Raw genomic sequence first — 24,089 nt, 5'->3', positions numbered from 1 at the left:
TGTAAAGGAATGTTACAACAAGCCGAGCGACATACAATCCAGGGAAAACAACGGTGAAAAGTTTTGGACAGTCCACAAGTGCGTAGTCACCCCCGGGCGAGTACCTTACCGGGGTGTACTTTGACCTTAAAACAACCTACTAAGATGTCGGTGAAAAAGACCCCTTTATTTAAATCGAAGGGGGTGAACCAATTAGACATTCCCTTTCACGCATTTCTTTTTTCTACAGAAATTTGTTTACATCTACAGACCGACCACAACTGGTAAACAGAAACCTAGCAAAGTGTTCTCAACACCATAGTCACTATAGATTATATGGTAATCAAAGTGACTTATGCTAATCCACCCCCATCATCTTTGCGAAAGTGGTACGTGCAGGTGTGTGGTAACCCGAGACGACTGGTGTTGATTACCGTTCCTTGGAAACTGTATGTACTGTCGCGGTGCCCCAGGTATCATGGACACAATAGCCTCAACTAGAGGTCACTGAGCAATGGGTCAGCTGTGCCTTAAATGAGGCCTTAAATCTAGTCTTGTTGCTGATGGAGCGATGGTTTGAGGAGAGTAAAGCTAAACAATGGCGATGACAAGTTGGGTTCGCGTCTGTTCCAATGGGCGCATACCGTTGGAGCCGCGCACCCACTATTATATGTAGCATTCAGGCCCAGCCCCTTCTGTGCCCCATGCAAACAAAACATTCACAGGTGCGTCGTTCCGGGGAGTGCACGGTCAAAAAGGTGCTCCACTCTGTCCAACTTCAATGATAAGCAATAGAAAATGATTACATGATTACATGTGTATGTCGCTTTCAGTATTGTCTTTTTTTCGGCAAACGGCAAACCAGAAATGGTGGTAAAACTGGCTCAAAATATTTGAATCCAGATCCATATTTTTCACAACATTTGCGCATCTTTCTTAGGCCATAATTCATATTGCTCAAACACACATGCACACAAAAGTATTGTCTTTTTTTCGGCAAACGGCAAACCAGAAATGGTGCTAAAACTGGCTCAAAATATTTGAATCCAAATCCATATTTTGCAGAACATTTGCGCATCTTTCTTAGGCCATAATTCATCTTGCTCAAACACACATGCACACAAAAGCACGAAAAAACATTGATATCACTTTAATACAGTGTAAGTTACTATTCACCGTCGAGAAACAAACAAAACATATCAAACGGACAAGCTAGAAATAAGAAAACTACCAAAATACAGCTCCCTTGGCGGAAGTAAAGATGGTACAGTGTTTATATTACTGGTCAGTCACACTACCTGAGATATAGGGCACATGTTAACTTCCCAACACATTATAAGTTACTAGTACTAAATTTCAACACATTGACAAAACGCAAATTGCTATTCCGAATTCCGGCGCTAGAAGTCGCTGTTGGTTGACCTCAGGCAAGGGCATTTCCAACATGTTGAATGTCCTCCTGATATCTAGATAACACATTTTTCATAATTCATACTAGAAGCCACGCCTCAGTATTTTAGAAAGTTTTTACCGAGTATGCAAATTGTCACAAGATCTGATTATCTCCTCATTCCTTTCTATATCCACGGCAAACAAATGCAAATTTTGTGTCTTCAACCTCTCTAATTTTTTTTGTAAATTTATAGAAGGAAAAAAAAAACGCCAAAAATGATGCGCAAAATTTGGCATTTTCCCGTACGGGAAAGATGTTCCGGCTAAAACGACCGATGTTGTAAGAAAGAGATAAACATAGCGTATAATCGAGCCAATTATAAAGAAAATTCTAGCACTGCAGTTTGTTTTTTAACCATCCACGGCGCGAGGCATAGCAACGTCACCAGGCTCAACGGGTCGTTGGAAAAATAGTAGAAATTGGGCAAGTAGACGTGCCAGAAGAGTTGGTCCGCCAAAGAAGCCGTTTGTGACCTATCTTCTTCTTTCTTCCTCGACACCACAACACACCAGCCACTCAGAGATTGTGTACCACCTGTAATGAAAATATTGAAGATGAATTTCATTTTGTGATGAACAGTCCAAGCTTATAGTAAAGAGAGAGATGCGCTGTTACAGAGTATTACTACTAAGACAAACTTCACCCTATCTGGTACACAAAGCGATATTTTCTATGTACTGTTGTCATGTCCGACTCCTACATCCACCTACATAGGTCAATTTCTCCATAGATCATTCCAAAAGCGAGGCAGAATTACCCATACATGACTATATTGTAACCCACATACTGGTTTCGATGATGTTTTGTACTTAGAATTAGCCTTATAGTATTGTTGATTTAATGCCATACATTGTACCATGTCGATTGTTGAGCAATAAGGTTCATTCATCCATTCATTCATTCCTCCTTCAGCATGATGAAGATTATGCTACCTTCCGGGGGAAGTCTACTGCGGGCTGGAGGTGGGGATGTAACGTTATAGTATAACAGACCAGGGGTTGGGAAAGGGGAGGGTGCCGTGGACTGTGTCAATGGTTCAGGGGCTAAAGGACCACAACCAAGAAGGACTGCCTCCTGTAACGTTAATTGCCGTTCTACATGTGGGAATTTTGTATGCCGCCATGTGAGAGTCACGGTCGAGTCACGGTGCGAGATGACGCACACTCGGAGGGTGGGGCTAACTCGTGTGTTTGATAACAACTGTACCGTTGTGATATTTATAGAATGTAATGAGCCTCGCTCGCCTGCGTCTGACCTCCTTGGTCTGGCTTGTAGAGTGGGCCGCTGCAGGCCTGGCATAGCCTGCACACTGGACTACGGTACTAGTGAAGCGATTCTCTACCCAACGGGCTGCTCTGACGGTTGCACTGCTTCTAATTTGCCAAGTTGATGTCTTTGGCCGTGTATGGGTCCCAGACCGTGCTTGAAAACTCGAGGATCAGCGAGTAAGTGCTGTGTATGCCAGAGTGTGTATGCGATTTAATATACGTTCTTGGCCTTACTGTCAGATTACGGCGCAATGGATCGCAAACTGTAACTTCTTTAGCAGACCAAGTCCTATGGCATGTTATGATCATGTTATCCGTCTAATTGGCCAATTTCTATTATTTTTCCATCGTCCTTTGGAGCCTGGGTAGAGGCTAAACATCACACACAGAACGCTACAAACGGACCCTTCACTTTCAACGCGGATGAATATTAGGAAGTAAGGCTCGGATCCCAACTCAATTATCTCCAAATAACACCAATCAATACGCTTTTCAGCTATTTTAGTATTCAATGTCAGTTAGCAGTATAATATGAGACATATGAACTCAAACCAAGGAGGTTTTATGCTGAAACCTTGGCCCTTGAAACCCTTTCGTTGCTTATTTTGTCGCGCACTACACCCCGGTCGCGGAAGAACCGGGCTGTGCACCGCTAAAGACAGTGATTGTTACCGATTAGCTAGAAGAGGGAGCACAAATGTCCCAGAAACTAGTTTTATCAATTCCTAAGTTGACCGGGATGAGGACAACTCTTTTCTTAAATGATTTTGGTCATGATGTGACGTAATAGCCCGAAATGTACGCTGCACACGGCACCAAAGAACCACAGCCGTGTCGTGTGCAAAACACGTGTAAGTGGTGGTACGCACTTTCTCAGTCCGTCAAGAACAGGTAAGATTTTCACTCATTTAGACCTTCAATCCGCCCTTTTCACTCGTCTGAAATGTTCCAGGAGATCCCAAGATCACATAGTTGATTTTGTATTGTTTACTTTCGGTCTAATTTCTTGTATAAACCGAATTATCTGTCAGCATGTCAAAGGTCGCTGACCGGAACTGACGACTTTTTTCCTGAAAACTGAAAGTAGCGCCATCAAGTTCACTCTAGTTTTTCCTTGATTTTCCTGGTATAATTCTCGCGTAGGTGAATTATTATTGTGTGTTGAGTTCCTAAGCGTACCCAGAACGGATTTGGCGTGGGTATTTTGGCTCTGCGTGTCGTAGATTAGAACAGAAAGACGGTCTCCATATGGCGGGAACCTGTGCGCAACCAGCGCCCCTCCCACCGCAAGACATAGTCCATACGTAAGCACACCCACGCCCTCTATGGATGGGCTTCGACTTCTTGGGGAAAAAAATCTTTAATCGACAAGAAGAATGTCTGAAATGATTATTAAAACATAGAAAAGGGTTTAGATAGAAGGACCCATGAATGAAGACAAAATGGCATGGTTTAATCAAAAAGAAAAAACTAGGAGGAGGGGATGGGAGAGGCTTTTTTTTTAATGAGCCCAAAGCATTATAATAGGGCGTTGAATGTCGGATTTTCAAAATCAATTTTCATATATGGTAGGCTTGGATACCAATATCCCATTTCATATTGACGTTCATGGATCAAATATGTGATGCCGTTGTGTGGTGGGGACTCATTGAAAATGTGAGCGCTGCCCGCTTCGCTTGGAGGGCAGGCATTTTTTCAAATCTACCGAATGAGTGCGAGACTGAACGAAGAGTCTCGAACGATACTGGAAACTCCATCACGTGATCGTGGCGCAATGTACTCTGACATTGTGACGTCATGTGCCAGGAAGTTACCGAAAATTGTTAAACGGTTGGATTATTGGGTGGTCCCAATAAATAAAATACTCCTTTTGCGGCTTGTTTCTGCGCACTTTTTAATCGCCCAAAGTATGAGGTAACGATGCCAATGTGCTAATATGGGGAAGTAAATATCAATTTCATACAGATTGCCTTATCCGGAATATTTTCTTCAGGTGCCTTTAAATCTGCTACATGTACATCGAAGAATATCTAGAAAAAAGTCCATCGGCCTCATATCGGGTGAATCATTGTCATTTCGTGGAAACCCAACAGTCTCTTTCTGTTGAAAATACAGAAGATAGATGTAAAGGTTACAGTACTAAGTAGAGACCAGTTGATTTCCTGGTGCTAGCCTGGAACATTTGGAACTCAGTCATTGGGACTCAGTATCATGTTCAGTATAAAGTAGGATTGCTTGAAATAGCCCCCAACAGTAGTCAGGGCTCGAAATTCATTTTTGGAAATAGGTGCACCCAACCCCAAAAAAATAGTAGCACAGAAAGATTAAAGTTGAATGTCAGCAAAACATAATTACAATGTTTAACGCCACTGCCTCTCTTAAGAACTTCAACCTGTAATTCTATAGCTAACAAGTATTTCAAACAAGTAAAATGCATCAAATAAAGCACAACAAAGGGTTATATTGCTTTTGCTGATACTTACATTTCAAAAATATTTTTGTACTAGTCTACAATAGTACCTTTACCCTATGGCATATAAAAATGTCTAGGTGCACTGGTGCACCCACAGTCAAAAATCAGGTGCACAGCTCCAATTTTGGGTGTACAAAGGTGCACATGCACCCACTGTTTCGAGCCATGATAGTACAACCAATATTCTGTCCAGCTGCAACATTGGAGTCCTGGGGCGATTGCGAGCAATCCGAATGTAATAAGGGTGTATTGACCTTGAATTCTCTATGTATCTTCCGAAGCTTCCTAATAGTAATACAATGCTATTTCATCCACTCCACAGTGCTGACTGCCCTCAGAATGAGTAACCAAGAGTGTTACAAGTGCCACGAGATTGGCCACTTCGCCAGGGAGTGTCCCTCCGAAGGCGGCGGCGGCCGCGGCGGTGGTGGTGGATACAGGCGTGGCCCACCGCGTGGCGGCTTCCGTGGCAGACGCCAGGAGGGTGAGGTTTCCTCGCTTTAAACGTTTGGTGCCATTGGTGATGATGTAATATCCCGCCGCTATCAATTATATGCAATAAGCTAGTTGACGGTGTGTTTGTAGTATGATGCTATGTCTGTAATATGTCAAGGTTGAAGGCTGGTGGCCATTCTTTCTGTATTGCCAGGGGCTTTCACTCACTCACTCAAGTCATGATCCATGACCTCAGTGGCCTTTCAACTTTGACATATCACCCACACTATATCACAGGTTACATGGCGCTCTCCAAACCATGAACTAGCTTTGCCTTATGCTGAAGCAGTTACATGCTAGCAAATGTCTGCCCTCCTATTTTTGCTCAACAATTTTGTTTTGATACAAAACATTTAGTTTGCCACAAATTAACAATAGCTTTTAGTTTTAGTGTTCTTGTTTGCATACTTTCTAGTTTTATACAAATTGTGTACTTTTCTTATCACACAGATCGCTGCTTCAGGTGTAATCAGAAGGGACACATTGCCAAGGATTGTTCTTCTCCTGATGGTAAGGATTAAACGGTCTTGAGTGGAATTTTCTCTGAAATGCTAAAAGCCTATGGTGGCCTACTACTCAATTTCAACTATAAAGGGCGTGGGCTCTTTTTCAGATGAAATAAAAGGTTGGGCTTAATACATGGGAATTAGATAAAATGAAGATGTTTAAGAATCCAAAAACATCACATACTGTAAAAAATATCCTACATTTCTCTGTACTGACAGGTGCAGATCTATAACACCATTACAGTCCCAAAAATTACAAGAAAATCCTGTCTTTGGCATGTTGCATAATATGAAATATATCTGTTGTGAAACTGGCATACGTTATGATACTTGACTTGATTGATTGGTGCATGGTAGATGCCCTCAGCTGACTCTGTGCTTCACCATTACAGACGTGTGCTACAACTGCAAGGAGTCTGGCCACATCGCCCGCAACTGTCCCAACCAGACTTCTGATGAGCGTAAGTGGTGAAATACCGTAAATTCAGTTATTTTCGTGCAGACTTAAGTTTGTGGTAGAGGGTGAAAGAAAGTTGAGGGGTAAGGTTTGTCGTACTTCTGGCAGATGAGCATTTTAAGTAGCTGTTTTTTTAGGCATTTTATAACTTGACAACACTGAGTACAACTCAAACTGTTTAATCAGCAATTCAACTTTGCTCCCTTTTCTCGCAGTCTCCCAATAGGCTCTATGGATTAACAATTCCCTGGTAGCATTGCATGTCAATCAATTTTCTGCTGTCCCAGACTCTGGTAGGATGAAAAAACAACATTAACACAGTAACAAGTGTATGTAATTACTAGGGAAACTAGGGTGTCCTCTGGGCATCCAGCTGCAAAAGAGGGCTTCTAATTTCTTATTCTTTAGTGTGGGGCGTCCAAAAGACGCATGGACCCAAAGCTAGCTAACACCCTGCCATGGTTCTTTGATGTCACAGCGTGCTGCTACTCCTGCGGCGAGCCTGGCCACATTGCCCGCAACTGCTCCACCAAGTCGCCGGAGTGCTACAACTGCGGGGTGGTAGGCCACGTGGCTCGGGACTGCCCCAGCGGAGGCGATAGCCGGCCACGCCGTGGTGGCGGTGGTGGTGGCGTTGACAACCGTAGCTGCTACAACTGCGGGGAGACAGGCCATCTTTCGAGGGACTGCCCCGAGCAGAAGGGCCCTGCCAAGTGCTTCAGGTAAGGAGTCTTCTCTCACCTCCCATCATGGCAGTAACTAAATAAACAGCAAAAAAAAAAATGGGTTGCTGTTGATATAAAAACTGTGAAAAAGCAGCATAAATGTTACCAAATAGCTTTTCACAAGTCAAGAGGGCATCGTAAAGCTCCTGTCAGGAGAAGTTTGAGGAGCTGAGAGAGAAAACCAAGTGTTGATGCAAAGAATCATAGAAAGTTGCATGCAGACAACGTTGATGTAGATCCTTTGCAGTTGGACTTTCTCTGGGCAGGTTGCAGAGAAAAGGAAACTGAAAAAGTGTGATGGCTAAATGGAGAATAATGCGCTTGATAAGAATTATACCGCTTGATTACAACAAACCGAAGCATGCACAATTGTCCAGGATGAAAATCGATAACCCTAGATTACTTTTAGTTGAGTTAAAACATCACATTATTGTTGCCTTTGTGGAACTACCATAGTTAAAGACCTGTGATTACGGTTTACAGGAACAAAAGATCTCTTGGTGTCTGTTTTGATTTCATGGCAAGCTCTTCAGATGGTGACAATATAATCAACCCTCAATAATGAAATGTAATTATGTATAGAGCAAGATTATAACATAAGATGCTTCATCTTGTGAAAGATGAAGATATGATATAACTTTAATGACAGGACATAGGGTGTAAGGTAACATTAATTGAAAATCATAAACTGCATGGCTCTAGGAAAGAAGTTAAGGAAATATCCTCAGATGAAATAAAAGATGAGTCCTAAATCTATGCAGCCCCCTCCCCTAGACCTTATCCTAGTGTGTAAAAAAAACAATGTTGTCCTTCTGTCTTGGTTCCGTAGGTGCAACGAACGCGGACACTTTGCCCGTGAGTGCCCTAAAGAGGAACAAGAACAGGTGAAGACAACTTCATCCATGCTCAGTACAGGAAACTCGTCCTGTAAACCAAATGTGGTTCATGAAGGCCAAGAGTAAGATTATAAGCTGATTCACGATTTGAACTGAGCATGCACTGAGTGATACGTTGTGGGTAACACGTCAAAATTGAAGTCCTCCGAGAAGGGAAACACGTCTGGGCATGTACCAAGCATGGTCCAGGCAAGGAGGTTATATAACCTCCTTGGTCCAGGAGAACTGTTTACACGTTAGGGGCCATCACCTTTGACCTTTCGCATGTTTAGTTCAAACCAAGAACCGGCGTATGGTTCCATGTGGCCATTACAGCTCTGTCCTACTTTGTTTGAAAGAAACCAGTCTGTTGCAAAGGGGCAGATGTACCACTTGGCAGCACATCTGTTGTGTGATTGAAAAAGATGAGCTGAATATGATATTGCCCTCTATTACCTACAAGTGACGAGTATATGCCAGCTGTTGAGAATAGAGCAGGCATAATGCTGGAGAAAAATTAAATAATAGAATGCCAGTTTATTTCCTTTTGCAACAACTTTTGGGAAAGTTCTGTTGGCCAGTTAGAGGACTTATTGCTCGTGCTTCTTACCTCCATGAGCCACGTCTGGCCTGAAAGGCGTTACCAACCAATCCTGGCAGTTCTAGCAGCTACAACTACTGTTATCAGCACTTGTGTCTTTCCTTCAGTTCTGTTCTTTGACAAAATAAGTTTCATTTGAGATTTTAGCAAAGAAAAGACAAGTCATAGTATACTGGCTAGGGTGAAACATTTCTAAAGAACAATAGAAGTAGGTGTTGAATTGACACTCTCTAAAGGCATCCAATCAAATATAATGTTCACTAACATAGAAATTTTTATCTTAAGATTTTTCAGACTCCTTTACTTTTCTACTGAAATAATCTTTGATAACTTCCAGATATTGAATCTATGATCCAATCAAACATTATGTCCACTAACAGAGAAATTTTTATCTTAAGATTTTTCTGACTCCATTACTTTCCTACTGAAATAAATCTCTGATAACTTCCAGATATTCAATCTATATTTCTAAAGGCAGACTTCCTTGTTAGTTGCGCTACTGTTTTATGAACAGTTGTTCCTTGAACTTCTTATTGTTTTCAGTTGAAAGTCAAGCAGATATTAAAAATTTGCAATATATGCATGGGAAGAAAATGACATTCTATAGTCTAGAGCCCACAAAAATCAAGGAGGACACATCTGATGCTGTAGTGTACTGTTATCCCAAACTGCCTACTTTCTGGTTTATTCTGTAGTGAGCATGCACTGTAGAAGTTCCTGTGGCTGGTGTGCTCTTTTGGGCACTTCTTTTCTCTCCGAATACAGACTGACTCAGCTAATTTCATAAATTAGAGAGGACCTTTTATAACTAAACCTTTGACTCACTACTTTGTATAGCTATAACATTCAAGCCCTCAAAGTTACCTTTATTTGGTGTTGTTTAATAATTGTTTGGGGGAAGGACAGTTGTGGGGTGTTATTTTGAAGAGAACCCATCATTCTGACACTTCTACTACATCAAGTTCTACGGACTCTCTCATAAACAAGTACTGTATACACTGCTATACTGGATGATGTTCATTCTAGCCTCTCATCCTCTGCATTCTTCTCAAATATCAGTAGTCACAAAATCATGGCTACTGTGTTGCATTTTATAGAATTATTCTTTGTAGGTTTGTGCTTGTTTGATTGGAAGTGTGTCATATTCAAGGGAAAATGTGCATGTTCTAAACAAATCTTTGTTCTTGTAAAATGTTAAACTTTTTAACATCCATGAGAAAAGGAGTAAGTAAACGTTGACATTAACAATTAGATGAGACATTAACAACTAAATAAGACCTATGGAAGAAGTACAATGTGCATAATATTCAATATTCTGTTCACCATACTGTTGCCTACAGAATTTATTCGCATTGCCATACTTCTGGCTAGCATTTCAGGAGGTCTTCGTTGAAATTGTGAGACTTTAAAACACTCAGCAACCTTTTTAGATGTATGAGCAAGTGTCGTTTATCATGTTTATCAGAAGAATATCAATTGATTAGAGCTGTGTACCTAAAAAAATTTTAGGTACAGGTACAGGTACCGGTACAGAGGTTCAGGTACAGGTCCGGACCTGAATCTGTACCTGAACTACTAGTTAAAATTATGGTCGATCTTAAACAATGAAAGAAGCATGTTTGAACGGCACAAGTGCTAAGACAAGTTTGTAGTGCCTCCACTACATTTAACCACGGCATTGCAATGTTTACATTTTGCTGTGTTTCCGACAGTTTCCCCCATGCTCTTTGTCATATGTTCCCAAACTTTGGAACGGGCATGTCAAATTACCAGTCTGATCAGGCTAGCATGAAAACAAAACTGACAGGTAATGAATACAGTAGAATGCAGCTACCCTACTAATAGACCAATCAAACCACAGAAAAATGATTGCATCAGGCCGGTAACTGATTTCAACCAATCATATCGCTAAGTGACTGGGGCAACTTGTTACAGTTATGGGCCGCGGCATGATAGTAGGCGGTATCAGTTTCACTTTCAGTTCTCACAAAGTCACCAATCCCCAACATCAAAAGAAACCTCACTTATAGCACAAGTGTTAAACAAGTAAATTGTCTGATAATACAGAAGGAAAAAAATATACATTGTGGGAGATGTAGTGCATAATTTTCTTAGTATGGGTGAGAAATCCCAAGCCGTTTGTGCTTCAATGTTGCCTTTTGTGAAACAAAAGCACTGATTAGTTTCTCAGAGTCAGCCACAGAACCCGGCGCCGGTGTGTCTGGGGAGGCGTGGCCACCGTCTCAGAGCATGGGCCACGTGTGTTTATTTTGGGTGTTGCCAGGGAGAACTGGGCTTGCTGGAGTCTGGGGAGGTCTGGGAGGCGTGGTCAACGATTTAGCTCACGTGCCACATATGTTACTGTTGCCTGGGAGTTGGGTATACTGTTTGCAGGGGGAGCAGTGTGTTTTTGCACACTGCTTTAAAACTTTTTGTGACAATTACAATGTCTAGATTATGACTCACTGTTGTCTATGCATGTCTACAAAGTAATCTACTATATTGAAGTGCATTGTGCACTTATACAATTCTGATATTGGAACATTATTTACAGTACAAAGAGATGTTTACCCTACTAAGTAACTTGAACTGTTCCGGGAATTCCCGAGAAACACAGTGGGGCTGGAACGTGATGAATGGGCATGAATGGGCACTTGTCGGGACGCAAGTGTTGCTTTGTGAATGGAATTATACCCCACTCCCTGTTTTAAATGTTACTATTCTTGAGGTAGGCACTAGCAATGTTGTGGTCTGTTCCAAGAAGTATATATGCATGTATAAACAGTGTAACAGTGTAAGTATATGTTTGATTTTGGCCAGTATCGGTACAGTACCGATATTACAACTTCCGGTATTTTTGGACCTGTACCTGATTGATAATACCGATACTGTATCGGTACTGTGTACCGGTACACAGCTCTACAATTGATACTTTGTAGCCGTAATACTAAAGCTGGTGTGTTACGCCTAATGGCAGTTATACCGGCTATATAGATACAGATACTAATAGAGCATCGTGATAGAAACGTCTTCCCTTTTTCCATTCCAGATGTAATGAGCCCGGCCATGAGGCACGCAACTGCCCCACCGCCAACACCAATTGCTATAACTGCGGTGAGCCGGGACACGTGGCCCGTGAGTGCACCTCAGTTGCGTAAAGATTTCGACCTCTGACATAGGATCAGCTTTTGGCATCACGGCTTCTACGGACGACCCACCGCCCCAAGAGTTGTGGAGGGTGGAGTCGGCACGGCGGAGCTCGCACAACGGAAGTGTACTATAAGAATAAATAAACTTACAAACACCTGATGTTATGTTAAACTTGATTATGTGAGCCTCTGTATAATCTCGAGAAAATTTTGTGTAGTGTGGAGGGGGAGTGGAGTGGTCAGCTACTATTTTGCAGTTTGTCGATTGTATTGCACTGTTTGGTGCACGTTGCACATGGGGAGGTGTATGCACATGTGTATGCATGTGCAGATGCTACCTGCAAAGTGCAGGTGTAACGAGGCGGTGACTTAATTTTCACATCTGTGGCGTGAGGGGGAGGTAGGAGAGACCTGAGGTTCTCTCCAGGTATTGTAGGCTCCTTTGGACGGATGACGACCTCTGTGGTTAGGGGTGTTCATGGAGGAAACTCGTTTGGACAATTTTTATTCTCTACATAGCACATGGGATATTTGGAGTTCTAAAGTCTCAGCAGAAGTTGGAAGCATGGCCCAGCGGGCCTGATTCCCACCCAAACCACAGAACTCTCATTACTTCAAAGGACGTAATAGGAAGAAGCGCAACTCTTGGTGAGGTTGCTTTTTGCGTCAGCCATTTTTGTTCATTGACAGTTTGCAACAGTGGGTATCCTTCATATCAGTAATTCCTTTGAACTTTATTCTCTAAGTAGCTAGCATTTGCACTGCTTCAGTTGGCATTTTAACAACTATTACCATGGAAAGTTGCATGTGGATTTTGTCAAATGCAGTATAATTACACATATTTCTACTGTTTTTCCAACTAGCATGAAGCTCAAAAAATTCTTTGATTTTCACATTTTATGTAGTGATTGTAGGTGGATAGGTATGAACGTATCACACGTAGAAGTCGAGTATAGTACTCAGTGCAGTCTATAGCCTTTGTTTAAGAACCTGTAATGCTTTAAGGCAACAGTTAAGACATTTAAGAAGTTGTTACCCCACGAGTTGATACACATGAGTGGTGGAGAGTCAAGAGCACTTTAAGACCGGGGACCTCTGGAGACAATATGCAAAGTAGGTTGACAATCTTTGTACAATGCAAGGAAAAAACGTTATCACTTAAGCCACACAAATTCCAAACATTGCCTGTTGGCTACAACTTTGTACTTCATACATTCTCTTGGTTTTTATCCAGTGCAGAGAATGGAGAATCCTTCAGCAGGAAGATATTTACATGTTGTTTAGTTATAGATATCAACAATTCACCCTGGAATCCTGTACTTCAAACTTTTCACATGACAAACCTGAAGTTACACCAGCAAAAACGGTTTATGTTCTGACCACAACATTTTGTTTGTCATTTTTTTTTGCCTTTTGCATAGCTTGTCTCCCAGGGGTCTCCGGTATAATTGTTTCATTCATTTACGGTCTGAGGTAATGAGACCAGTGTTTCTGCATTGTAACCATTGAAGTTAGATAACTTCTCGCTGCGGAGGTAGCAGAGTTCCTAGTACTATCATTGTGGCAGGAGTAGTGAGGAGGCGCCTAGCAGAAAATGCTCCGTACTCAGGAAAGTTTATCATCTGTGTTTTTCGAACGTGGCTCCCACGCGATCTGAGGAGGACTTCACACGTGTTCTTGTGCCTATCATTACCAAAGTTTCAGCCTCGCTTTCGTGGCGACGAGAGCGAGGCTGCTACGTCGGGAGCCACGTTTGAAAGTTGTCTGTTGTGAGGCAGACGAGGGGGTCGCCATTTCAAACGCCTTTTTTTCCCAGCCTGCCCGAAATGGCGACCCCTGGAGGAAGGAGAGGTGGAAATAAAACAGTTCAGTGCAAATATTTTGTTTGGGGTGATTGGCATGATTACAAAGACAAAAACCGCATGTGCAATTTGAAATTCGTTTTGTACATGATATATGATATTTCAGTCGAAAATATCAAGAAAATTGCACTTGTAGCCCTGTGACTTCATTTTAGTTTACATTCACCATATGTGTAGAGATGGCATTATCGACCATTTTCAACCGTTAATTGTCAGTCATCCCAACGGGAATTCTTGCTTTGTTGGCTAACTGTTCTGGTCAAAGTCTCGGTTTGATACCCTACTGCCAGTCTTAGCCACAGGAAAGAATGGCAGGGGGTGTTAAATTCTATTGTACCAAGAAGGAGGTACACAAAGACACTACGGTGTCGCCGTCAAGTTGGGAGGAGTGTACTAAAGTGCCATGGACAAAACTATAAAAAAAAATCTTTAAAGCTACTGTATGTTGGAATGGATATGTACCTGGCGAATTCTGTATCAGAGCTCTTATTTTGTTTACAGAGCACTATTGAGCACAGATTTAAAAAGAAAATTGTAAATTATTTTTGGACTAGTTTAGCTGGACACCTAAGGAGAGATGGAGGAGCGATAGGATGCAGGTACCGATATTGTAGTTATGTCTGCTTTGCTGGGGAGACCACAAAACCTATTTTATAACAATAAAGTAGGCGTTGGAGGAGCTTGTTGTGTCCATTGTGTTTTTTTTAAAATATAGAATGCAGTGACTTGTAGTCTCAAGCAGATGTAAGGATGCGGTGAGAAGACTTTTGTGTCTGTTATTGCACCATTGTTATTTTCGAGGCAAACCATCCAGAAGTGTTGTACCAGAAGATTTCATGTAAATGTTGCAAAAACAGACGTAACACTGAGATTGAGAAGGAGTTTGATCCTTACATCTGCTTGGAGATAAATGATTTGAGACTGGAATGGTCTAAGGTCTGATATGGATGAGTGGGAGGCAAAAATCTTGAGGGAAAACAACAGATATTTTATAAAATTGAACTAATGTTGGAGATGGATTAGGAAGAATATTTGTTATAAAAAAGTTGACCTAAAAACAAACCCATTAAAGGAAACACCATGTCAATGAAATACTGATTACAAATTTTAATGGACTCAGATTACGACCCAACAGTGCTGAACCGTTGATAACAAATTTGTGCAACTTCATAATTGCAACTCAATAATCAAAGAAAGTCACCACTGAGTGATAAAACTTGACAAGAAATAGAACTTTAGAATAGAAATTTAATATCTTTTCTTACAAAATGGATCAAGGAAATGAACAAAAAAGTATGCAGTTACTCAAGCAACTTTCAGTGGCGTATCTTATTACCTGAATGTCTTAACCTTCATCAACGTAAAGACAAAAGTAGTCTGCCTCACTGGAAAAGCTAGCAGTCGAAAGATGGCAACAAAGTGACATATTGTAAATTCATTTACTTTCGTGGTGGTTCTATTTCGCAGGAGGAAGGAAAAGGACGTTTCCACAGTGAAATTGATATAGCTATTGAAAACTCATATTTTTGGGTAGGTTACCATGAACATAAAGCCATCGTGAAAGTTTCAAGATTTACAACAATGCATTATCTGAGGTGCATACATTGCTACCTTGTAGGCTGTAATCTTTTGAACCACACATGTACATGTAGATGGTTCTGATGTACAGTGAGACACATTTAGATGGTTCTGATATACAGAGACACATATTTAGATCGTTCTGATGTACATTGAGACACATTCTAAGATGGTTCTGATGTACAGTGAGACACATTTTGGATGGTTCTGATGTACAATGAGACACATTTAGATGGTTATGATGTACAGTGAGACACATTTAGATGGTTCTGATGTAAGTGAGACACATTTAGATGGTTCTGATGTACAGTGAGACACATTTAGATGGTTCTGATGTACAGTGAGACACACATGTACATGTGCCTTCACTAGCTATTTGTCATGTGATATGGTGCAAAGAGTTGCTGCCACAGCCAGGCCAGTTTTCCACCCAGGGTAGTCAGCATGTCTTGTCTGCTGCCTGAGACCACTGATGGGGGAAAAAACCACAGATGTTAACAAAAATCACTCGTACAAACACTTCTTTACATCATTCAAGACACTTGAAGTACAGGTCCATCAGAAAAGACCATGTAAGGCAGCAGTAATTTAATCTGTTGGTTCTCGGTTAGAATAAAAGTACACAACTGGAAAAAACATAACAGGGTAAATACAGTCTATTCAAGTTTTCCTCTCTGCTTGTATGATGTCGGCTTACTGTATTTTTGTCATAAGATGTCACAGAACCAAGAAAACAAAAAAAAGACTGAAGCCAGGTAATAGATAGATCCCGAGATCTGGGTAACTATGTGGATTTGGTACTGCTCCGTCCACCCGAGGAGTTGTTGGTTCCCGAGGGTTGGGAGGCGGTTACAGGGCGGCGAGCGGTCACAGGAGGCTTGATTGAATTCAGGCTAGTGATAAGAGCGGCATAGATAAAATCAAGGTTTGCAGAGTTTGAAAGTAGCTTCGAAGAAGGCAGGACTCAACTTTTAAGTGGCGAGGTTAACAATCAAAATCAACAATACGGTTTCAGTTTGGTTCGGTAACAAACTCATTTTGATCGCGACATTGTTTTGGGAATTTCTTAACAGGTGACTTCCTGCCACAAGTTTACAAACTGAAGAACTGAGCACTGTCTACAAACACACAAGACTGATCATTTTTGCATACAGGACAAAGACAGAAAGAAAGACATTTGAACATTTGGTGATACGCAAATTAAAGGAGTTCATATATTTGCCACAAAATGCCAAACAAGAAGGAAGTATGAAGATCAAACAGACATTTCAGAAGAGAAAAACACATATAGTGACTTACTGAACTGGTTTACTGATCACCAAAGGAATTGAAGAAAAGCTGAGAAAATAGAGGTAAAAAAGAAGAAACCAGCAGATATTGATGCAAACATGATTATAAACTGGAATGTGTTTTTCATTGTTGGTGCTCCAAGTAGCAAGACATCATAATTCTGTTTCTTCATCGTTCATATTGACTGCCACTACCACACATTTTACTGGAGTCAGAAATTTCAATGCTGAAATTTAAAGGCAAAAATACAGCCGTGCACTTTTGCACATTCAACCACCATGCCTTTTCAAAATGACAGAAAAATGATCCCCAAACTGAATGTAACATTACAACGTTATGTGACACAGCTGCATTGTAGTAAAGGAAACTTAGATCACTATCAAGCAAAGGTAACTTTGGAGTGTGTAATAACCCATGCATTAATGATGCAAAGGTTGGATGATCTAAAGGTCTATTGATATTGTCTTAATGCAAATGAGTACACACACATGTACAGTGTAATGTTACATTCAAGATGCTTACTTGGTTCACACAATACCATATCTCCTGTCCTGTACTTGAAGAAAAGAGTTGCATGAATATGTCTGTCTACATAGTTTGATGTACATAGTTTACCTTTCCTTTTCTTGAGTGTGAGAGCTAAGACAACCCCAATCACTCCCAGAAGTACTGCTATGGTCACAGGTCTGGACGGACTTGTCTGTATCATGTTGGACTTGATCCATGACATCATGGCTACCATCGCACCATAGTTGGCACCTGGGGAATTTTAAAACAGGCCACAACAGGTAAACTATAAGGATGACATAAGCACATGCATTGAGTTTTGCCTACTTTAGAAAAACACCAAAATTTCATCTTATAAAATTGATTTTTAACTTCTTTCCTACAGTTGGGTGGAAGCCTGTCTAACTTTAAACATGTAATCTTATAATCTTCCCCCGGAAGGCAGACCTTAATCATGACATGTGCAGTGAACATAACTTAAGTTTATCTCACCTTGTTCCGTGTTTGCAGAGGCTGCACCTTGACTACTGGTCTGGAAGAGAATAGAGCAATTCTGAAAAAATACCCTGATACAATTATAGTTAACTATCAAACAGATCTCAAAACATCTACATGCAACAGTGCCAACAGATTTCTTGTTCCTTAAAGTCCCTGTCATCACACATTCAAGACCTTCCTATTACTTTGCCCTCGACCACAGAACCTCAACCAAGGTCAGCACTGGGTTGGGAGCAGCCTGGAATATCAAGTCCTATTCTAGCTCCAGTTCACTCCTCTGATTGCATCTAAGAAGATTAATGCGATTTTCTCAAGTTTGATTTGTCATAATTCATCTTAAAAACTAGTAGACAAGGTCACTAACCAACTCCCAACCACAGATGACCTTGCTCACAAATATCTCCCAACCATGGTCTGGAGAAGGTTCGGAGGCCTACATAGCAGTAGTCGGCTATGTGTGACAGGAGCTTAAATGTTGGGGAACTGGCAACACACCTGGCCTTCTTTCTCCACCAGAGACCTATCCTCAGCCTCGACCAATCGGAGAAAGGTTTGTCTCCTGTCCTCCATGATGGTTGGATGACCTTCCACGAGGGCCCTGATGTCATCAAACTTCCTGTGTGGTAGCAGCACCAATAGGATGAAAGTCTCAGCCACTGTGGTCAGGCCCTCTGTCTCCTGGTTGCCGGGGGCAGCCAGCCACGCCTCCATCACCATGGTGATGGGGGCGAAGTCTTGCATCTTGGCATGAAGGGCAATGCTAGTGGAAACAACAAGTCTTTTATGAAAATACATGGGCATGCCTAAAAAGTATTGCATCTAACATATCTTATGGTGAAATGAGAGAAGGGGAGCAAGCACACAGATTCAACAGTCATAAGCATGGCCTGTATGCTCTTTTACATAGAGTGTAATCAGCTGTTTTCATTCAAGCTTATTCCTAGCAACTCAGCTCAACTTCAAAGTAGAGCGTAACCAATGCATTCATTCATATACATTTTTGTACCATTGTTGGTGCCTGAATTAAGTGCAAAGCCTAGCAAAAACATAAGACAGCCTGCCAAATTTGACGTATTACATACCGCTGCCTTTTGAATTTAGTGTTGCACTCTGACGGTACCCCCCTTGCAGGCCCCCCAGTGACCGTGTGACTCCTATAGCTTTTCATAATATTTCCTGAGTGAATATACCACCCATAAATATAGTTAAAATGTTGTTTATCTATGCCACTCTATGGCCATGTTCCAGTCTTTTCCTGCTCAGTTCTCGCTCGTTCTCATTTATATGTACACATTTTGTAACTTCCGTTACCGTCTGAAGTAAGACGTTTCTGACATTAGGATATGCCACATACAAGGTGCCAAACTGTCGTTTTTACAAGCCAGAAAAGTTTTAAGTCGTCATAAAAACGACAGTTTGGCACCTTATATGTGGCATATCAGAAACGTCTTACTTCAAACGGTAATGGAAGTTACAAAATGTGTACATTTGAATGAGAACAAGCGTTCTGCAGACTACTGGAGAAAGAAAACTCCAACTGTTGATCCTGACTAACCATAGCTGCAGCACTTGTGGAGAAATCTTGTCCACGCCGAACACGTCCTGTACAAAAGGCAGGACCTCCTGCCAGCGATTCAGCTCTGCGAAAGCCTGAACTGCTACAACTGACAGAGACTCTGCCAACTTGTTATTTCTGGAAATAAAGAATAAAGCCAGATATTCATAAAATTTCATATTTAGCAAAACCATGCCATGTGAAATATACGTGGAACCAGAAAGATGAGTATCAAGCATTGTTAGTACAACTATACACTTTTTCTGTCTTTCATGTCAGCATCAATAGACCGATCCTGACTGTCCATCATAATCAGCAGTTCGACCAATGACAGCGTGGGAATTAGTGGTTTGACCAATGATAGAGTTGCCCCATGTCCTTCAAATTTATTTTTCATTTTGCATTTCTACCTTTTGGTAGAAGTGGGCAGGGCTATAGGATGCCTACATGTAATATTGTGTCAATTATGACACATTCTTCAATCATGTATGAAAGTAGTGACATACCAGGTTATAGATAAATTTCAACCTTGATAACTAGAACTTCGTAGAAGAAAGATATTGTAATGGCTCAGTAACCTCAACATTGATTTAGTTTGAAAGACAAAAAAAGGTTTATGGCTATTACAGCTCATGTAATTTATCAATCAAGGTTCTAAATTGATGCTTGTACCTTTTGTCATCTTGAAGTTCCTTCAGTTCATTCTTGCAGAGATCCAAGGCTTCTTCAAACCGTCTCAAAATGAGTAAGTCATTTGCAGCTTTCAGCGTTCCCATCTTGCAGGGTCACATGACATGGTACCATTCAGATGGTTTTCTATGTGAAAAAAAGTATAGTGGCAACACTGCCAAGATATGGCATGACAGACATTTCAGGTCATAGGGTCAATGGAAGAAGCTACAAATTCATGGGGAGGTATAGATTTTGGTCTGTGTCTTCGCAGTTACATATTTTTATACACTAGTCACGTAGAGTGGACACATGTACTGTTAATCAACACCTTATTTGCATAGTTGATGAGCTACAACTAAGCAAGATATAAAAACTCTATTAAAAAGAATATTTCACCGAGGTGCAAGATCTTTCTCCTCTTGTTAATCTGCTGATTCTGCTGTATCAAACTAACGAACAGATGACATTGAAATGAAGGGCATTTTTGAGCCAGTGTTGATCATACTTCACCCAGGCTTATGTTGCAGGCTGGTTCTATTGTGGGCAAGTGCAGGTTAGGCCATATTGATTTGATTACATGGATGACATCCGCACGAGCATCAATTTTCGTCCGTTTCCCAAGATAAAAAAAGTTTCCAACTATACTGTAAATCGCACAAAGCAGCTGCAAAATGATCAGACATATGCCGTGAATTAGTAAAAACATTGCAAACGATACTACTGTCATAGAACGCCAAAATTATTTCAAAGTCAAAGAAGATGTGAAGAAAGTGAAAATGAAGAATCTATTATTCACAATATCATACTCGGTATTTTAAGTCATTTGTTCAACCTTCCTGACCACATACATGTAGATTTCATAATCAAGGCAACTTTTTTTTTTGTCAAACTTTTTTTATTTGCATGCTCGCATCAGTTTTGGGGTTCTCAGAGGATGTCATCCATATAATCAAATGAACATGGCCTTAGGGAATAATGGTAGATATTTGGAACCCTATAATCTAAGATAGTCTTTAACATGCTGGCATGGCCAAGAACTCTACAACTGCTGTTATACTAGGAGGCACATGGAAACACAAGGCCACTTACAGAGATCACCAACATAAAAAGAGTTCAGACAACCCGTTCATAGCGAACAGTTTAATTGCTTTCAAAATTCATTCAATCTTTCTTTCAGCAGTTAACTGATCTTACAGATATAGCGTAACAACATGAATATTTACTTTCTACTTAAACTTCACTGCTAAAGCCGTAAAGGGTTCAAACATTAAAGAGCAAAATTACAACACAACTCTACAGATCAGGTTCCTTCATGTATACATCCAAAACTTTTTTACATTTTTACAGAGTATGTTGTGTCACTAATGATGCATTCCATTGCATGCTGTGATGTAGGCAGAAATCAAGAAATATCAGTTACTTCCACAACACAACATTGAAATTGTTTCCTCCATAATAGAATCTTGTAAAATTATTTTACAACCCTCGCACTAGACTAGCAGCACTCGCTACTGCCTCTTTCCTTTCCTTTTCCCCTTCTTCCCCCCCTGCTCCCCACCCCCATCCCCCCTGGGCTGCTGCTGAGAGGTGAGGTGTAATGCATGTCCCGTGGACTTGATATGATCAAACAGTTTGTTACGGGTGGCGAACTCATGCATGCACACATTACACACAGTTGCAGGTTGGGGTACGGGAGTAAAGTCTCTTTGTGGCGTTCCTTTCGCTTCTTTAGCAGCTTTCCTGGCCTCCTTGGCTTTCTTTCCTGTCAGTTTCTTTGGTTTTTGGCTGTTGTCTTTTGCCTGTGAATCTTCTGGTACAACAGTCTCGTCATCAGGTACGTTCTCTTCACTATCCTTGAAGTTGTCTGAGGCAACGTGTACATTTTCTAGGTCAGCCTCCAATTGGTCAAGTGGGTCTTCTTCAAACGTCAGGTTTTCTCTCTGTTGCTGCCGTCTCCTTTTCTTCTGCTTTTTCGAGAGTTTGGATTTCGGGATGTTCTCTTCATATACTGGCTGCTCTTCTTCTGATTCTGCTTTGACGTCAACATCAGGAGTCTCTGTAGATGCATCTGCCTCCTCTGTTGCCATGGTTACCTCCTCCTCTTCCATCTGTTGCTTCAGTATGGCGACTTTCTCCTTGTGCTTCTTGGACTGTTCGTGATTGGCTAATGCTTTGTCTGTCTTAAAGGTCTTGTTACAAGCCACACAGTATAGATCATCATAAATCTCCTCTTCTTCTTCTTCCTCCTCCTCCTCTTCTCCCTCCCCATCCTCCTCATCTTCCTCCTCCCAGCTCTGGTCGCTGTCTCCGAACTCCTGTGCCACACGAGCCTCCAGGTCAGCTAGCTCGTCCTGTAGACCCGACGCACACATCCACTCCTGTTCTTTATACCCCTCCACCTCCTTGGCTTGCTCTCTTTTCAGACGTTCCTGCCTCTCTGCAGCCAGCCTGGCCTGCTCCGCTAACTTCTCCTCCACCCTTTTTTTATGCGCCTGGACCCTCTTATCTCTCTTCTTGACAAACGCTACCAGCTGGCGGACTGTCTCGTTGTACTCCTTCTTCCCCTTGTCTCGGAATTTCTTGTTCTCCTTCTCCATGAGCCGAGCCACCCTTCGGTTTGGCGCCTCCCTCGTGTCATACTTTTCCAACCACACAAACGACTTCTTAGTGCAGTAGCTCTGCCAAAAGGCATAGAAGGGCCTTACGGACTCCTCAAACACAGAGTCTGACACTCCGAATTCTAGCGCCTTTTCTTCGTCTCCATCCGGCTCCACAAAACGAGCGTCTTCTTCAGCGATCTTCTTGAAGACATCTCCGTACACTGCATAGAAACCCTTGTGGTCATCACCATAACCAGAGAACGCAGCACTGCTGAAGTACCTCATCAAGTCCTCGCTGTCATCTTTGTAATCTTCCCCCAACCCTCCTCTAAGGATAGCCTCTCTGTGTTTGTCATACCAGGCTCTCTCTTGAGGATCGCTCAGGACATCATACGCCTGCTGGATCTCACGAAAAGTCTCTGTAGCCCCCTCTACATTGTCCGGGTTCTTGTCTGGGTGCCATCGGAGGGCAAGTTTTCTATAGGACTTTTTTAGATCGTCGTCTGTGGCGTTTCTTTGGACGCCGAGAACTTCGTAGTGACACCTGGGCATCGTGGAACTGTTCCTTCTTCAGTTGATCGTCAGAAAAAAATGTAATTCTTGCGCAACATGTGGGAGTTTCACTGCAATACGTATTAAAACGTAGGTCACCTGTGATGTTTCGTGTTGTCTTTTCAGTCGACTGGCGTTCACAAATGATAAGCGTGTCAGATTGGAATGTCTAAGACTCTTGAAAGCATCTTGAGACGTAAGACTTTGCTGAAACGTTCCAACTTGAACTGCCAGATGCCCCCCCCAATACCGGTGTCTCTCACAGGAAGTAACGGGGCATGCGCCCTGCTGCACAGAAGTTTCCGGAAGTGCACAAACGTCCTTGCCAAAAAGAAACGTACTTGGGACTAAATTTCACCTCAGAAGAGACCCAAAAACCATACCTTAACTCACTGTGATGTGTATCTCATCCTTGACGGGTCGTATGGTCACTGGGAGGATTGAACAGCCGGGAAATCAGGCACAAAAACGTGAGAAACTTGACGAGGTTACATTATTAGCTAGCAATGCTTCCAGGTCAGAGGTGATTGATAAACTAACGCCTCCTAGCGACATAATCCAGAATAGCTGTAATAAATTTTATGTCTATTGTAAGTTCATGTTCAGGAAATTCGTGCAATTTAGATGCTTTAGACGCCTGTAACAAAGGCTTAGAATTTGTAACCCTTTAACAATGCCACAGAGAGGAGATATTGGAAGAGAATGTGCCATAGATAATGCACTAGCCATGGTACTGAAGAGGCATCCTATGTATTCCTCTTCCTAAGCTGTAATGTTACTGTAACTGTCCCAACTCCCCAATTCACCCAACTGATCGACCTCTTTGAAACTCAGATTCGAATCGGCCATGGCCATGACCCGACAAATCGCCTCCTAGTTTTCCTTAACGATTAAATCTGTCAAAACAATTTTGGCACATTGGAAAAAATGATTCAAGCCAACTGCCATGAGAAATGTAGTAGAAACTTTTTTTGAAAGGTTTCATGGCGGTCAG

The 24,089-nt window shown here is 41.7% G+C and overlaps 3 protein-coding genes across 5 annotated transcripts; 1 reads left to right on the top strand and 2 right to left on the bottom strand.

The window, feature by feature from the left end:
* Positions 1-3,459: 3,459 nt before the first annotated feature.
* Positions 3,460-14,523, top strand: LOC136435491 (CCHC-type zinc finger nucleic acid binding protein-like). Of its 2 annotated transcripts, XM_066429048.1 has the most exons (7): positions 3,460-3,591; positions 5,496-5,657; positions 6,119-6,178; positions 6,567-6,635; positions 7,110-7,353; positions 8,186-8,314; positions 11,882-14,523. In XM_066429048.1, exons 2-7 carry the CDS (start codon positions 5,513-5,515, stop codon positions 11,988-11,990), a joined length of 756 nt encoding a protein of 251 aa, XP_066285145.1. In that variant the 5' UTR covers positions 3,460-3,591; positions 5,496-5,512; the 3' UTR covers positions 11,991-14,523. The 2 variants fall into 2 exon arrangements, with proteins under 2 accessions (XP_066285145.1, XP_066285146.1); XM_066429049.1 differs by lacking the exon at positions 8,186-8,314.
* Positions 14,524-14,935: 412 nt separating this feature from the next.
* LOC136435490 (peroxisome assembly protein 26-like) lies at positions 14,936-20,107 on the bottom strand. Of its 2 annotated transcripts, XM_066429047.1 has the most exons (7): positions 19,944-20,107; positions 19,272-19,409; positions 18,212-18,476; positions 17,711-17,750; positions 17,327-17,470; positions 16,721-16,759; positions 14,936-15,890 (listed from the first exon to the last, which is right to left on the bottom strand). In XM_066429047.1, the coding sequence occupies exons 1-6, from the start codon at positions 20,045-20,047 to the stop codon at positions 16,737-16,739; spliced, it is 714 nt and encodes a 237-aa protein (XP_066285144.1). In that variant the 5' UTR covers positions 20,048-20,107; the 3' UTR covers positions 14,936-15,890; positions 16,721-16,736. The 2 variants fall into 2 exon arrangements, with proteins under 2 accessions (XP_066285144.1, XP_066285143.1); XM_066429046.1 differs by lacking the exon at positions 16,721-16,759 and having other exon boundaries at positions 19,944-20,106.
* A 1,177-nt stretch (positions 20,108-21,284) lies between these two features.
* On the bottom strand, positions 21,285-23,370 carry LOC136435489 (dnaJ homolog subfamily C member 21-like). Its single transcript, XM_066429045.1, has one exon. The coding sequence runs from the start codon at positions 23,093-23,095 to the stop codon at positions 21,452-21,454; it is 1,644 nt and encodes a 547-aa protein (XP_066285142.1). The 5' UTR covers positions 23,096-23,370; the 3' UTR covers positions 21,285-21,451.
* Between the last annotated feature and the right edge of the window lie 719 nt (positions 23,371-24,089).

The sequence above is a fragment of the Branchiostoma lanceolatum genome, chromosome 5, assembly GCF_035083965.1.
Source record: "Branchiostoma lanceolatum isolate klBraLanc5 chromosome 5, klBraLanc5.hap2, whole genome shotgun sequence".
Taxonomy (NCBI): Eukaryota; Metazoa; Chordata; class Leptocardii; order Amphioxiformes; family Branchiostomatidae; genus Branchiostoma; species Branchiostoma lanceolatum.
The sequence above is the reverse complement of the archived record's forward strand: the minus strand, read 5'-3'. Positions and strand labels throughout refer to the sequence as shown.